General features: G+C 42.2%; 1 protein-coding gene across 1 annotated transcript; it reads right to left on the bottom strand.

Annotated features, from left to right (window-relative positions):
- Positions 1-8,590: 8,590 nt before the first annotated feature.
- Positions 8,591-15,259, bottom strand: LOC117475819 (tubulin alpha chain-like). Its single transcript, XM_034122172.1, has 3 exons — positions 15,254-15,259; positions 9,454-9,606; positions 8,591-9,359 (listed from the first exon to the last, which is right to left on the bottom strand). The coding sequence occupies exons 1-3, from the start codon at positions 15,257-15,259 to the stop codon at positions 8,667-8,669; spliced, it is 852 nt and encodes a 283-aa protein (XP_033978063.1). The 3' UTR covers positions 8,591-8,666.
- Between the last annotated feature and the right edge of the window lie 1,425 nt (positions 15,260-16,684).

A 16,684-nucleotide genomic window follows, 5' to 3' on the forward strand; every position in this document is an offset into this window, starting at 1 on the left:
AGACTTCCCTCTGCGATGTAACAAGATTAATTGCCAAAGGTAATCCAAAAATCCCTCGGCTTAAACAAATTAAGGACAGTTTGCCTCCCTGCAGCTCCTCCCCTTTCTCCCCCCTTCCTATCTGTTATCCATCCTCCCTCAGAACAGCTGGAACACACACACACACACACACACACACACACACACACACACACACACACACACACACACACACACACACACACACACACACACACACACACACACACACACACACACACACACACACACACACACACACACATAATATTTAATAATGAGATGTGTTTTAGGTGGCGAGCTGTGTTACTGTAAACCTTTTATCTCCCAGACTGCATCAGCAGAGGATTAGAGAGGGAGTGTGTGTGTGTGTGTGTGTGTGTGTGTGTGTGTGTGTGTGTGTGTGTGTGTGTGTGTGTGTGTGTGTGTGTGTGTGTGTGTGTGTGTATGTGTGTGTATGTGTGTGTGTGTGTAGTAGATACATGGATGAATAGTATACCATGGTTAATTTACTAGTGAACTCGCCATCAAGTTAAAATACTTTTCCCATATTTTTAGACATACTATACCATAACTTGTTTTCACATACGATACTAGGACATTTTTCACCCATTTTTAAATGAACTTGTTTTATGAAAAAAATGTTTTACAAAATGCTAAACTGTGCTTTTACATACAATAACTTCTACTAATTTTTTAGATATTTTTCAACATGCTATACTATGACTTTTCTTGTACTTTACAACATGGAAGGATTTGTTTGACCTTACTGTACATGTCACTTGTTAGTCGCTTTTACCCAAAGCAACTTCCATCCATTCCATCTATACTGTGGAGAATCCCCACAGGAGCAACTTGGGGTGAAGTGTCTTGCCCAACAACATGCTGACTGCAGCGGGGATCGAACTGGTGCTCCTCTGATCTAAGATCAACGCACCATTCCACTGAGCCACAGCCTCCCTTATCAACATACTGTACTATTATTTTGTCATATGTACTATGATTGTTTTCCTAATTTTTGACATACTTTTCCACAACTCTTTTTGTATTTTTTAACCTACTGTACTATGCTTTACTTTAAAAACAATATTTGACAAACTACACTATGACGTTCTTTCATATGTTTAGCCCAGATAAACTTGACTCTTTTTGACATACTATACTATAACTTATTTCATACTTTGCAACATGTTATGTTTCTTTTTCATATATTTGTTACGTATTATTCTCTGAATTATTTTTTAACATACTACGTTATTATTTCTTGATATTTCGATTTTTAAAATTATATTTCAACATACTATGCTATGACTTTTAAATGCAAAATCTCAGTAACGTCATTGTTAAAATAAATACATGTAGTGGAGTGGTATTAAATAAAAGTACTTAGTAAATGTACTTAGTTACTCTCCTTCCCTGCATATGTGTTGTGTAGAGGTACAATGTAGAGGTGTATTGTGGGTAATTGCACGTGAACGCAGGCTCTAAATAGACGTGCATTAGTCTCTGTTAATCCACTTCAACTAATCTTTGCCAGGTTTAAAAAACATCCTCCACTAACGTCAAATTAAAGGATTCCCCAAAGCACAAACTTCACATTAACATGCATTCATTAAATAATACAAAAGGACGTCAGAAGTAGTAGTAAAGTGTAAAATCCCATAATTTAAGTGGCTGTTTCTCAACGGATTAATGACTGAAATGCACGGAGAGCGACAGAGGAAATGAACTGCAGCTGATATTAGTTAGTAATGGATCTGCTGTAAATGATGCTTTATTATTTAGTTATATTAAAGTAAAAGCATCTTATTAAAGGCAAAAGGTTGCTTGCTTTTCTCTGTTTCAGTGAATCAGAATCAGGTTAAATGGCACGTTCAATGAATTTGCATTTGTGCATAATTAAAGACAGTAAGAGGAATTCATTTGTAAAAAAAAAGGAGCAAATAAAGAACTATTTAAAAACTAGTTTTGAAACTTTTATAAAATTACAAAAAATAAAATTCATGTTTACAGGAAATGTAAATATACAAAAAGTACAATAAGCATTTGAGAACATATACAGTATACGTGCAGTGTAATCTGAATTCAAAGTGGGTTTGTAGATGTCTGAGTATGTAGGTCTCAGAGTGGAAGAGACCCATTCAAACACATAATGAAGCTTTGGTAACACATGATGTTTAAATGGCTTTAAAACAAAGAAAGCATCCGATAACTCACCTTAATGAGAGTCCGTTTCCTCAGGTCCTGGGTTTTATTTGAGTTATTTCCAGCATGCGTGTCCTCCTGACAGATCCTCCACTGACTGAGTGTTGCTCAGAGTCACCCCCCCCCCCCCCCCCCCCCTCTGTGTTAATCTCTATAATATCCTCTCTGCCAACTACTTACCGCTCACCTCCCTCTTTAAAACACACACTATCCAACGCTGTCACTTTAAATCTTATTTCTAAAGGAAACCGTTCAGAAAATATTCAATATATTCTAGAGACATAAATAAAAAGACAGAAATAATAAATAAATAGTGGTAAAAGCAGAGGTAGTAGCAAATATATATTTATATATGATGTTATATTGGTAGGCTGGCCTGTTTAAAGGTCCCATGTCATGCTTTTCCGGTTATTACCCGTCCCCTTGTGTGTTATGAAGCTTCTGCATGTAAGCGGTCTGCAGAGTCACAAACCCTCAAAGTACACGCTGTCGCGAGTACAACTCTAACACAGAGAAGAGTGTGGGGTCTGCGAGACAGCGAGACACCGCGGCAGGAGCTCCAACAAGCCGTGTAGGACAGAGAGTGAATACACAGACTATACAGAGATGCTGAATGAGAAACCAATGTGAGTTTGGAACATTGAACAATCTAAATCTATTCTAGTAGACCTCAACAATGGAATTATGATCAGTAGAAATGGCCATGACATGGGACCTTTAATGCATTATAACTTATTCTGTATATGTTATCAATCTGCAAGTCTCTGTATATCTGTACATTGTACATTCTACTATCCTATGTATATACAGTATACTCCTGTAGTGTAAGCATATATTCATGTTACTAACTGCAGTGTTCTTGACTTTTTTTTTTAACATTTTAATTATCCAGAATTTTTATATTGTTTATATTTGATATCATATTTTTCATTTTAACATGTGTTGTTGTTTTTTCTCTATTCAACTTATAAAGTATTTTTATTGTATGTCTGAACACACTGATGCTTCTGTAACCAAATAATTGATGGTGTATGGAGGGTGCAGTACTGAGTGTGTCCAGCAGAGGGACATGCTGCATTACAATTAACACACCACAACACCGGAAGAGTTCATACGTCTATATTTAGTTGAATAACCCTGATTTAAAAACTCATCCAGGTTTACATCCTCTCCTCCAAATGTGTATTGTTGGTATTTTAAGTATATTTTGATTCAAGTAGTTTGTTCTAGAGATAGACGAGAGGAGATCGTTCACAGCGGCCATTATCGTTATCGTACCTGCTGACAGAAAACCTGACAGACGAGTTCTGACCATGCCCGGCGCCGTGGGAGGGCCAGGGAGGGCCAGGCCCTCCCATTTGACATTCCTGCCCTCCCCCAATAAACAAGTTTTTTATTATTTATCAATTTCTTTTTTTTAAAAGATCTTTATTTTTTAATTATAAATAAACTGTGAACTTTTATGCTACGATGTATGTGATGTCAGATAGTAACTAAAAAAAAAAATCGCAGGCTACGTCAAATAAATTCATGTGTCTGTTGTGATTTGTGATTCGTCCACATTTAGACCAATCACAGCGTCACACTCTGCTGCCTATTCTGGATTTGTTTATTGTTTATTGTGCATTCTGTAGACTCCCATTTCTGTTTGGATTACAAAATGGACATCAGAAATTGGCTTAAAAGGTCTAAGGATTTATTAAAACGAAATAGCGATGAAAGAACTGCAGCCGATGGTGCTGCTGGCGACCCTGCACCTGCCGTTGCAGCAGCACGCCTTAATGTCACAAGCTTGACCTCGGCAAACCCCGGGGCTGAGTTAGCGAGCCCAATCCTTGACTCATCAAGGCGGGCGCCACCAACGCTGTCCTCCGAGGCACAGCTCCTTGTGCCCCTACCATCACCACCTGCGTTGCCACACCCTGTACCACACCCGCCAGCATCCTCCTCCTCCGTGCCGGTGCCTCCACTACAGACGCTATCTTGCAGCACATCAACAGGTACTATTGGTACGCTCAAAGACCAACAGCCCCAGATGATCTTGGGGTTAATAAACCCAACCAGGTGAAACTGGATCGTTATCCAGGGAGATTGTTTTCAGGAAAGAAGCACACTGTTGCCACTGCATGGTACAACAACAGACCATGGCTTGAATATTCGCTAAAAGCAGACGCAGCCTTTTGTTTCCCCTGTAGACAGTTTAAAGTAAATACGTCTTCATCTGATGCAGCTTTTACTGTCAAAGGTTTTTGCGACTGGAAACCCGCATTACAGACTGATGAAGGACTGCTAAGACATGCCGCATCAAAAGAACACATTTCATGTGAGAGTTTGTGGAGAGAGAGAGACAGATACGCGAGGAAACAAATAAGGAAATTAGTACTTTGGTGCACACAGATCAGCTGGCACGGAACCGTTATTACGTGTCAGCTGTCGTTGATATTATAGCTTTTTTAGCTGTCAACCAACTCCCTCTCAGAGGTGACCACGATTCACTCCACAGCATGTCCGAGTCAGGCAGTGGGTTGTTTGAGTATACGCTGCACAAAGATGCAGAGTTGGCCTTGCTGTTTGATATATATTGTGCCGCAGGCCCGCAGCACATGACGGTTTTGTGTGCCCTCCCATGAAAATCATATGCCCTCCCTTTAGATTTGTTCTGGCGCCGGGTCTGGTTCTGACTGATATCCCACTGATAGTCTGATAATAACGGCTGTTAAAGGTTAGCGGGCATTTAAGGACGCCTTCTGAAGGATACTCACCAGATAATGACACTGATATGTTTCATTATGGGGCAGGAAGACCCATGCAAAAGCTCCCACCACCACATAAACACAAGTACAGACACTTTGTAGTCTCTGTAGTTGTATTTTTATCATGGAGTCTCTTCCTGGTTCATGTTTCTTTGAGGGACTTTAGATGGTGACGCCCTGAGCATTCATCTATCAGGACAACATATATTATTACAGCAGTTATGATTTAACTAGAACATGCATTTCCTGCTGAACATGTTCTCCATCAGCTTCGTACGGCACCTTGGACATCACACAAGAACAACATCCTGTTTCAGTTTCTACTTTATTCATTATCCAAACATTTCATTTGATCACACATCCCATCAGTAAAGTCTGTTCAATGACTATTGATCAATGATTTCATGATCACTTTCCCTTTATCCACACCATGAATGTGTTTCATCTCAGCTATTTCAAACAGAATGATACATGATTTACTTATTGATTATGATCATGATTATGTATGTTCTATAAAACATCAGAGTACCCAATTTCTATTTGGACAACAACAACAACAACAACAACAATTAGTCTGTAATTAGTAGACGACGCCATAGCCCTCACCCTCCACACTGCCCTCTCACACCTGGACCCGAAGAAGAGGAACACATATGTGAGAATGCTGTTCATTGACTACAGTTCAGCATTCAACACCATTGTGCCCTCCAAGCTGGCCATCAAGCTCAGAGACCTCGGACTCAACAGCGCCCTCTGTGACTGGATCCTGAACTTCCTGACGGGCAGACCCCAGGCAGTGCGGGTGGGAAACATCACATCCTCCACCCTGATTCTAAACACCGGTGCCCCTCAAGGCTGCAGTGCTCAGCCCTCTCCTCTACTCCCTGTTCACCCACGACTGCGTGGCCACACACAGCTCCAACACCATCGTGAAGTTTGCTGATGACACGACCGTCATCGGCCAGATCACAGACGATGACGAGACGGCATACAGAGAGGAGGTCGAAAACCTGACATCTTGGTGCCAGGAGAACAACCTCCATCTCAACATCAGCAAAACAAAGGAGCTGATTGTGGATTACAGGAAGCAGCAGGGAGAGGGACACGCCCCCATCGCCATCAATGGGACTACGGTGGAGAGAGTCAAAAGCTTCAGGTTCCTTGGGGTCCACATCACTGAGGACCTGACATGGTCTCTTCACACCACCACCATCACCAAGAAAGCTCGACAGCGGCTCTTCTTCCTCCGCAGGTTGAGGAGGTTCAAAATGGACTTCCAGGATACTCTGCAACTTCTACAGGTGCACGATAGAGAGTATCCTCACTGGCAGCATGACGGCCTGGTACGGCAGCTGCACCGACCTCGATCGTAAGGCTTTACAGAGGGTGGTGAAAACTGCACAGCACATCACCAGGACGGAGCTGCCATCCATGGAGGACCTTTACTCCCAGCGGCTCAGGAAGAAATCACTACGGATTATCAAAGACCCCCATCACCCCAGCCACAAACTGTTCTTTCTGTTGCCGTCTGGCAGACGTTACCGCAGCATCCTGGCAAGGACAAGAAGATTCGGAGACAGTTTCTTCTCCGCGGGCAGTGAGACTGTTAAAAAATTGAACTGTTGAAACAACTTCAAACATTCAACTGCTACTCAGTAGTATGTATCTAATACCTAATATATATATATCATTCCAATAACTTGTATATAGACTCATACTGCACTATTCCACATCATAACTTTATTTCATTTTTATAACTATTATTATTTTTGTATTGCTCTTGCTCTTATTGTTATTATGTTATTATGTTGCATTGTTGGAGAAGCCTGTGACATAAGATTTTCAACTGCATAATTACTCTGTAGCTATGTCAGATTGACAATAAAGAACCTTGAACCTTGAACCTTGTAATATTATACCATTGATTTCCCAAGCAAAGACTCTAAGCTATTTCAAACAGAATAATAAATGATGTACTTATTGATTATGATCATGACAGGAAGTAATATCATTTTAAATAAACATGTTATGATGAAATAATTGTTATAACCATCTGGGTTTAATGTGTTAGTTAATTTGGGCAGCAACAAGAACATGTAATCTGTCAAAGTAATACATGTGATTCTAAATGTCTCTGAAGACTCGTGCATTACAAGAGAAACAACATGAATCAAAAGAAACATCCAGCAAATCTTTAGAGCAAAGTTTACAGGTGACCAAGGATCCTCCTGAGCAGTGACAGCCTCCATGGCTACACAGACCCAGGAAGGAGCCGGAAGAAAGTCCAACATCTACAGAACAACTCATGAGAAGATGTTCAAGCCCCACCCATCATGTTTGATTGACAGCTGATCTCTGCACAGTGAAGACATGAACAATCAGCTCTGATGGACACACGGTGAGTTTAAGAAGTAGAAGAGTTCCTCCAATGACTTCAGGCTATTTGAGTTTACAAAACTCAGCTGTGTCTCCATCAATCACAATCAAGCTGAAGTCCAGCATGTAGTGGCTGAGTGAATGTGGTCTGCACTCTGTGGAGGAGAGTCATGGTTTCAGAGACGCTGTAGAAGGACAGAACACCTGCTCTGTGATCCAGGTACACTCCTACTCTGGAGGACAGAGGACCTGAAACGGGAGTGAGGATACTGTTGTAACGAAATGTAAAACTGATTTTGTCACAATATAACGCCCAAGATTTGTCATTGTTTCCAAAGAAACGTTCCCCCCCCCACCCCCTGCTCTGATGATATGCTTGTATGCGACTGCTACTACACTGTGGAACTTTCTCTTTTCACTGGGATTTATATGCATTATTGTCAATTTGCTGCTTTGGTTTGGGAGCTGTAGAAAAGGGGGCAATAGGAAGCTTATGAGAGTCACAGTACTGTATGTTCCTGTTGGGTTTTAAATGAGAGCTGTGTATGTTTTTGTATTGTAGAATCCATTTTGTTTTTCTGTTTTAATGACATTAAATATCTGCTTAATGGCAAGAAAAAGCATTTATTTGTAACCGAACATGGTGAATGATTACAGAACTGAAAATAAAAAAACGTTTACAACACCTGTGAAAACACTCATCTCCTTACAACACTATGTAGCCCTTTTCAATGTTGGCTTTACATGGTTCCTAATGTATTGCTTTCAGTTTCATTCATTTTCCAGTCTGGGAACAGCAGAACTAAGTCTTTTGAAACACCACCTGTCTGCCAGCATGAGAGCCCCACCCCCGCCTCACTACTATCCCTCCCTTGGGCCAGAGTGAATACCACACCCTATTTGAGATCAGGCCGGGGTTAGGACTCTGTTCTTCTCACGTAAAGCACAAATCCAATGTATAATAAGTCAATGTAAGATATGCAAATGGTACTCTTGAATCATCTGATGTTGAGAAATCATGTAGTGATTAATCTAGCATTTAACTAGATTGCCATGTCTGGTGTGTTCAGAGAACAGATATATACATGTTAAACACCACTGCCTCCAAGTGACTGAATTGAGCAATAGCATCTGTGTGAAAACATTTTTGATTGAACTGAGCAAGTGAATACATACAACCCATCTAGGCAGATAGGTCATGTTTAACAGTGTATTCATTGACGAGAGGAAAGCATAGGTTCAGGTTCAGTCAATGAACAACTTTATTTTCTTGACATTAATAAAACAGCATGGATCAGAGATCAATAAAGCTTTCTAATACTCCTCTCCTTCCTCATCCTCATCTCCCAGGCTATCAGCTCCAACCTCCTCGTAATCTTTCTCCAGAGCGGCCATGTCCTCCCTGGCCTCAGAGAACTCTCCCTCCTCCATACCCTCACCCACATACCAGTGCACAAAGGCACGCTTAACGTACATCAGATCAAACTTGTGGTCCAGCCGAGCCCAGGCCTCTGCAATAGCAGTGGTGTTGCTCAGCATGCACACAGCCCTCTGGACCTTGGCCAGGTCTCCACCAGGAACTACAGTGGGCGGCTGGTAGTTGATGCCCACCTTGAAACCAGTGGGGCACCAGTCCACAAACTGGATGGAGCGCTTGGTTTTGATGGTGGCAATGGCAGCGTTCACGTCTTTGGGAACGACATCACCACGATACAAAAGGCAGCAGGCCATGTATTTACCGTGGCGTGGGTCGCATTTCACCAACTGATTGGCTGGCTCGAAGCAGGAATTAGTGATTTCTGCCACTGAGAGCTGCTCATGGTAAGCTTTCTCTGCAGAAATAACAGGGGCATAGGTGGCCAGAGGGAAGTGGATACGGGGATAGGGCACCAAGTTGGTCTGGAACTCTGTCAGATCAACATTGAGGGCACCATCAAAACGAAGGGAGGCAGTGATGGAGGACACAAGTTGACTCATCAACCTGTTCAGGTTTGTGTAAGAGGGACGCTCGATACACAACCATGAAGGCACAGTCAGAGTGCTCCAGGGTGGTGTGGGTGGTCAGGATGGCGTTGTAGGGCTCCACCACAGCGGTGGACACCTGGGGAGCTGGGTAGACGGAGAACTCCAGTTTGGACTTCTTGCCGTAGTCGACGGACAGACGCTCCATCAGCAGGGAGGTGAAACCAGAGCCAGTGCCCCCTCCGAAGCTGTGGAACACCAGGAAACCCTGAAGACCGGTGCACTGGTCGGACTGAAAGAAAAAGAGAAAATCATGAAATAACTAGAAAATGCATTTCCTGCGAATGCTGTAAACTGTGAACATTTGTGGCTGAATTTAGCTGAAAATGCAGAAAAAGCTGAATATGTTATTAGCTGAATGGTAGCTGCTTTTAGCTACAAAAATGCAGAAAAAGCTTAATATTTAAAAGAAAAGGTTTAAAAAAAGGTATAAACAACATGTATAGCCTTGATGTCCTGAAATAGCTGAATAATGTAATAGTTGAATGGTTTCTGCAGCTGAAAATAGGCTGAAGGAGTTAAATATCAGATGTAAGTAGTAGTGAATGAATTTGTATTAAGATGAGAAAAGAAAGTAAAAAGGCTTGGGAAAGCAGCAGAATATTTGAACTACAAACTTTTGAACTAACTTGATGGTGAATTATCTGTCGCCATGGCAACGGCATTTGATGACACCCCATAATACGCTTAGATGTGTTGATGGCTGCATCGTTACCAAACCTGTGAAGTTTTGGGCCATTTCGAGCATTTTCACTGAAGTTATGAGAAAACCGTGTTTCATGGTGAGCATTGTGTTGCCATGGCAACGGCATTTGAAGAAATCTCAAAACTGTCCCGTAGATGTCTTCACGGCTGGACTGTTAGCACACATGTGAAGTTTGAGCACTTTTTGAACATTTTCATAGGAGTAATATATTACATTAGGAGGTTACATGACTCTCTCTCTTCTCTTGATCGCCCTCTCTCTTCTCTTGATCACCCTCTCAATCTTCTATCGCCCTCTCTCTCTTCTCTTGATCGCCCTCTCTCTTCTCTTGATCACCCTCTCAATCTTCTATCGCCCTCTCTCTCTTCTCTTGCTCGCCCTCTCTCTCTTCTCTTGATCGCCCTCTCTCTTCTCTTGATCGCCCTCTTTCTCTTCTCTTGATCGCCCTCTCTCTCTCCTCTTGATCGCCCTCTCACTCTTCTATCACCCTCTCTCTCTTCTCTTGATCGCCCTCTCTCCTCTTGATCGCCCTCTCTCTCTTCTCTTGATCGCCCTCTCTCTCTTCTATCACCCTCTCACTCTTCTATCACCCTCTCTCTCTTCTCTTGATCGCCCTCTCTCTCTCCTCTTGATCGCCCTCTCTCTCCTCTTGATCGCCCTCTCTCTCTCCTCTTGATCGCCCACTCTCTCTCCTCTTGATCGCCCTATCACTCTTCTATCACCCTCTCTCTCTTCTCTTGTGTTCTTCTTCTTGAACACCCTCTCTCTCTTCTCTTGATCGCCCTCTCTCTCTCCTCTTGATCGCCCTCTCTCTTCTCTTGATCACCCTCTTACTCTTCTATCACCCTCTCTCTCTTCTCTTGATCGCCCTCTCTGTCTTCCCTTGATCGCCCTCTCTCTCCTCTTGATCGCCCTCTCTCTTCTCTTGATCGCCCTCTCTCTCTCCTTGATCGCCCTCTCTCTCTCTTCTCTTGATCGCCCTCTCTCTCTTCTCTTGATCACCCTCTCACTCTTCTATCACCCTCTCTCTCTTCTCTTGATCGCCCTCTCTCCTCTTGATGGCCCTCTCTCTCTTCTCTTGATCGCCCTCTCTCTCTTCTATCACCCTCTCACTCTTCTATCACCCTCTCTCTCTCTGATCGCCCCCTCTCTCTCCTCTTGATCGCCCTCTCTCTCTCCTCTTGATCGCCCCTCTCCTCTCCCTCTCTCCTTGATCGCCCTCTCTCTCTCCTTTTGATCGCTCCCTCTCTCCTCTCCTCTGATCGCCCACTCTCTCTCTCTCCTCTTGATCGCCCTCTCTCTCTCCTTGATCGCCCCTCTCTCTCTCTTGATCACTCCTCTCCTCTTGATCGCCTCTCTCTCTTGATCGCCTCTCTCTTCTGATCGCCCTCTCTCTCTCTTCTCTTGATCGCCCTCTCTCTCTCCTCTTGACGCCCTCTCTCTTCTCTTGATCACCCTATCACTCTTCTATCACCCTCTCTCACTTCTCTTGATGTGTTCATAAAAGAGAGGGAGAGTGTGTGTGTGTGAGAGAGAGAGAGAGAGAGAATTGTTACAGCTCAAATGCATTGCAATGACTTCCATGTTAAAAAAAGACTTTAAAAAGCTGAATGTTTTAAAAAGTATAACATATTTTGAAAAAGTTGAAAGTTACCCCATCATGTGCTGAAAAGGCTGAATAGTTTGATATTTGAATGGTTCCTGCAGCTGAAATTAGGCTGAAGGAGTTAAATAAAGATATTAAATGTAAGTAGTAGTGAATGAATGTTTACAAACACCTGTGTGTGTAAACCCAGAGATGAAAGGTTACCATGGTGACGACTTATGACGATTGACCAACTGCAGCACTGAGTCCCATTAAGAATGCATTGAGGATTATATCTGACAATTTTGCCACCTGTTCAAAAACTATGGCTCCTATCAAAAAATTACCAGACCGTGAGCATCAGATAACCCCAATGAACTGATATATGTTGTTTTTTTTGGTTTTGTGTGTAAAATGTGGATATGGGAGCAGTTTGTCTAAAGTGTACTTCTCTCTGTTCTGAAGAAAGTTCCGGAAAGATTTAACATGGGAATCAATTGGGAGCTAGGTGGACTTTTTGTCTCTTCATGCCCTCAAGAGGCATTTTGTTTAATATTTTTTCTTCATATTTTTTAATTTTCCAAACTAGGAGAGGTTTTCCTACGTTTTTCATGAAAAAATATGTCTGAGGAGTGTAGGGTTTGGGAATTATGGCAAGTTTAAAACATTTTTTGAGGAGAATTTGAAGCACCCCTCCACTCTGTTTTGAGATCAAAGCACTCTAGACTTAACGAGCTGCTCCATCCACACTAATGTTAAAATCTGAAAAAGGCCTCTCTACCAAGCTCCAAACTAAGTTAAATATCTCAAAAAGTGTAAAAGATATCAAAAATAAAAATCAATTTTGAATAGCTGAAGGTGTTGTGATCATTTGAAAGTTGGAATGAAGTGTCTCGCTGAAAGTATGTGGAAGGAGTAGCATTTGGCGCAAAGTTTAGGAAAAGAGGATTTGAAGGCATCTCCCATTGTTAAAAAAAGAGTTTAAAAAGCTGAATATTTCAAGAAGTATAAAATATTTTTAAAGATTTGAAGGTTTCCCATCGATTCCTGAACAGGCTGAATAGTTTAATATTTGACTGGTTTCTGTAGCTGAAAATAAGCTGAAGTTATGGAGTGCTAAAGTATTGGCTGAAATAATAATAATAACTAGAAAATACATTTCCTGCAGAAAATGCGTGTGAATGCTGTAAACTGTGAATGAATTTAGCTGAAAATGCAGAAAAAGCTGAATATGTTATTAGTTGAATGGTAGCTGCTTTTAGCTACAAAAATGCAGAAAAAGCTTAATATTTAAAAGAAAAGGTTTAAAAAAACATGTATAGCCTTGATGTCCTGAAATAGCTGAATAATGTAATAGTTGAATGGTTTCTGCAGCTGAAAATAGGCTGAAGGAGTTAAATATCAGATGTAAGTAGTAGTGAATGAATTTGTATTAAGATGAGAAAAGAAAGTAAAAAGGCTTGGAAAAGCAGCAGAATATTTGAACTACAAACTTTTGAACTAACTTGATGGTGAATTATCTGTCGCCATGGCAACGGCATTTGATGACACCCCATAATACGCTTAGATGTGTTGATGGCTGCATCGTTACCAAACCTGTGAAGTTTTGGGCCATTTCGAGCATTTTCACTGAAGTTATGAGAAAACCGTGTTTCATGGTGAGCATTGTGTTGCCATGGCAACGGCATTTGAAGAAATCTCAAAACTGTCCCGTAGATGTCTTCACGGCTGGACTGTTAGCACACATGTGAAGTTTGAGCACTTTTTGAACATTTTCATAGGAGTTATACATTACATTAGGAGGTTACATTACTCTCTCTCTTCTCTTGATCGCCCTCTCTCTTCTCTTGATCACCCTCTCAATCTTCTATCGCCCTCTCTCTCTTCTCTTGATCGCCCTCTCTCTCTTCTCTCTCTCTTCTCTTGCTCGCCCTCTCTCTCTTGATCGCCCTCTCTCTCCTCTTGATCGCCCTCTCTCTCTCCTCTTGATCGCTCTCCTCTCTCTCCTCTTGATCGCCATCTCTCTCTCCTCTTGATCGCCCTCTCTCTCTCCTCTTGATCGCCCTCTCTCTCTCCTCTTGATCGCCCTCTCTCTCTCCTCTTGATCGCCCTCTCTCTCTCCTCTTGATCGCCCACTCTCTCTCCTCTTGATCGCCCACTCTCTCTCCTCTTGATCGCCCTCTCTCTCTCCTCTTGATCGCCCACTCTCTCTCTCCTCTTGATCGCCCTCTCTCTCTCCTCTTGATCGCCCTCTCTCTCTCCTCTTGATCACCCTCTCTCTCTCCTCTTGATCACCCTCTCTCTCTCCTCTTGATCGCCCTCTCTCTCTCCTCTTGATCGCCCTCTCTCTCTCCTCTTGATCACCCTCTCTCTCTTCTCTTGATCGCCCACTCTCTCTCCTCTTGATCGCCCACTCTCTCTCCTCTTGATCGCCCTCTCTCTCTTCTCTTGATCGCCCACTCTCTCTCCTCTTGATCGCCCACTCTCTCTCCTCTTGATCACCCTCTCTCTCTTCTCTTGATCGCCCTCTCTCTCTCTTCTCTTGATCGCCCTCTCTCTTCTATTGATCGCCCTCTCTCTCTTCTCTTGATCGCCCTCTTCTCTTGATCGCCCTCTCTTTTCTCTTGATCGCCCTCTCTCTCTCCTCTTGATCGCCCTCTCTCTCTCCTCCTCTTGATCGCCCTCTCTTTTCTCTTGATCGCCCTCTCTCTCTCCTCTTGATCGCCCTCTCTCTCTCTCCTCTTGATTGCCCTCTCTCTTCTCTTGATCGCCCTTTCTCTCTTCCCCTTGATCGCCCTCTCTCTCCTCTTGATCGCCCTCTCTCTCTCCTCTTGATCGCCCTCTCTCTCTCCTCTTGATCGCCCTCTCTCTCTCCTCTTGATCGCCCACTCTCTCTCCTCTTGATCGCCCACTCTCTCTCCTCTTGATCGCCCTCTCTCTCTCCTCTTGATCGCCCTCTCTCTCTCCTTTTGATCGCCCTCTCTCTCTCTCCTCTTGATCGCCCTCTCTCTCTCCTCTTGATCGCCCTCTCTCTCTCCTCTTGATCACCCTCTCTCTCTTCTCTTGATCGCCCTCTCTCTCTCTCTTCTTGATCACCCTCTCTCTCTTCTCTTGATCGCCCTCTCTCTCTCTCTCCTCTTGATCGCCCTCTCTCTTCTCTTGATCACCCTATCACTCTTCTATCACCCTCTCTCACTTCTCTTGATGTGTCTGTGAGAGAGAGGGAGAGTGTGTGTGTGTGTGTGAGAGAGAGAGAGAGAGAGAGAGAGAGAGAGTCTGTCTGTCTGTCTGTCTGTCTGTCTGTCTGTGAGAGAGAGAGAGAGAGAATTGTTATTGTTATTGTCTCTCCTCTCGATCGCCCTCTCCTCTTGATCGCCCTCTCTCTCTCCTCTTGATCGCCCTATCACTCTTCTATCACCCTCTCTCTCTTCTCTTGATGTGTCTGTGAGAGAGAGAGAGAGAGAGAGAGAGAGAGAGAGAGAGAGAGAGAGAGAGAGAGAGAGAGAGAGAGAGAGAGAGAGAGACTGTCTGTCTGTCTGTCTGTCTGAGAGAGAGAGAATTGTTACAGGTCAAATGCATTGCAATGACTTCCATGTTAAAAAAAGACTTTAAAAAGCTGAATGTTTTAAAAAGTACAACATATTTTGAAAAAGTTGAAAGTTTCCCCATCATGTGCTGAAAAGGCTGAATAATTTGATATTTGAATGGTTCCTGCAGCTGAAATTAGGCTCAAGGAGTTAAATAAAGATATTAAATGTAAGTAGTAGTGAATGAATGTTTACAAACACCTGTGTGTGTAAACCCAGAGATGAAAGGTTACCATGGTGACGACTTATGACGATTGACCAACTGCAGCACTGAGTCCCATTAAGAATGCATTGAGGTTTGTATCTGACAATTTTGCCACCTGTTCAAAAACCATGGCTCCTATCAAAAAATGACCGGACCGTGAGCATCAGGGAACCCCAATGAATGTTGTTTTTTTTGGTTTTGTGTGTAAAATGTGGAGATGGGAGCAGTTTGTCTAAAGTGTACTTCTCTCTGTTCTGAAGAAAGTTCCGGAAAGATTTAACATGGGAATCAATTGGGAGCTAGCTGGACTTTTTGTCTCTTCATGCCCTCAAGAGGCATTTTGTTTAATATTTTTTCTTCATATTTTTTAATTTTCCAAACTAGGAGAGGTTTTCCTACGTTTTTCATGAAAAAATATGTCTGAGGAGTGTAGGGTTTGGGAATTATGGCAAGTTTAAAACATTTTTTGAGGAGAATTTGAAGCACCCCTCCACTCTGTTTTGAGATCAAAGCACTCTAGACTTAACGAGCTGCTCCATCCACACTAATGTTAAAATCTGAAAAAGGCCTCTCTACCAAGCTCCAAACTAAGTTAAATATCTCAAAAAGTGTAAAAGATATCAAAAATAAAAATCAATTTTGAATAGCTGAAGGTGTTGTGATCATTTGAAAGTTGGAATGAAGTGTCTCGCTGAAAGTATGTGGAAGGAGAAGCATTTGGCGCAAAGTTTAGGAAAAGAGGATTTGAAGGCATCTCCCATTGACTTCCATGTTAAAAAAAGAGTTTAAAAAGCTGAATATTTCAAGAAGTATAAAATATTTTTAAAGATTTGAAGGTTTCCCATCGATTCCTGAACAGGCTGAATAGTTTAATATTTGACTGGTTTCTGTAGCTGAAAATAAGCTGAAGTTATGGAGTGCTAAAGTATTGGCTGAAATAATAATAATAACTAGAAAATGCATTTCCTGCAGAAAATGCGTGTGAATGCTGTAAACTGTGAATGAATTTAGCTGAAAATGCAGAAAAAGCTGAATATGTTATTAGTTGAATGGTAGCTGCTTTTAGCTACAAAAATGCAGAAAAAGCTTAATATTTAAAAGAAAAGGTTTAAAAAAACATGTATAGCCTTGATGTCCTGAAATAGCTGAATAATGTAATAGTTGAATGGTTTCTGCAGCTGAAAATAGGCTGAAGGAGTTAAATATCAGATGTAAGTAGTAGTGAAT

Source organism: Trematomus bernacchii, unplaced genomic scaffold, assembly GCF_902827165.1.
Source record: "Trematomus bernacchii unplaced genomic scaffold, fTreBer1.1, whole genome shotgun sequence".
NCBI classification, from domain to species: Eukaryota; Metazoa; Chordata; class Actinopteri; order Perciformes; family Nototheniidae; genus Trematomus; species Trematomus bernacchii.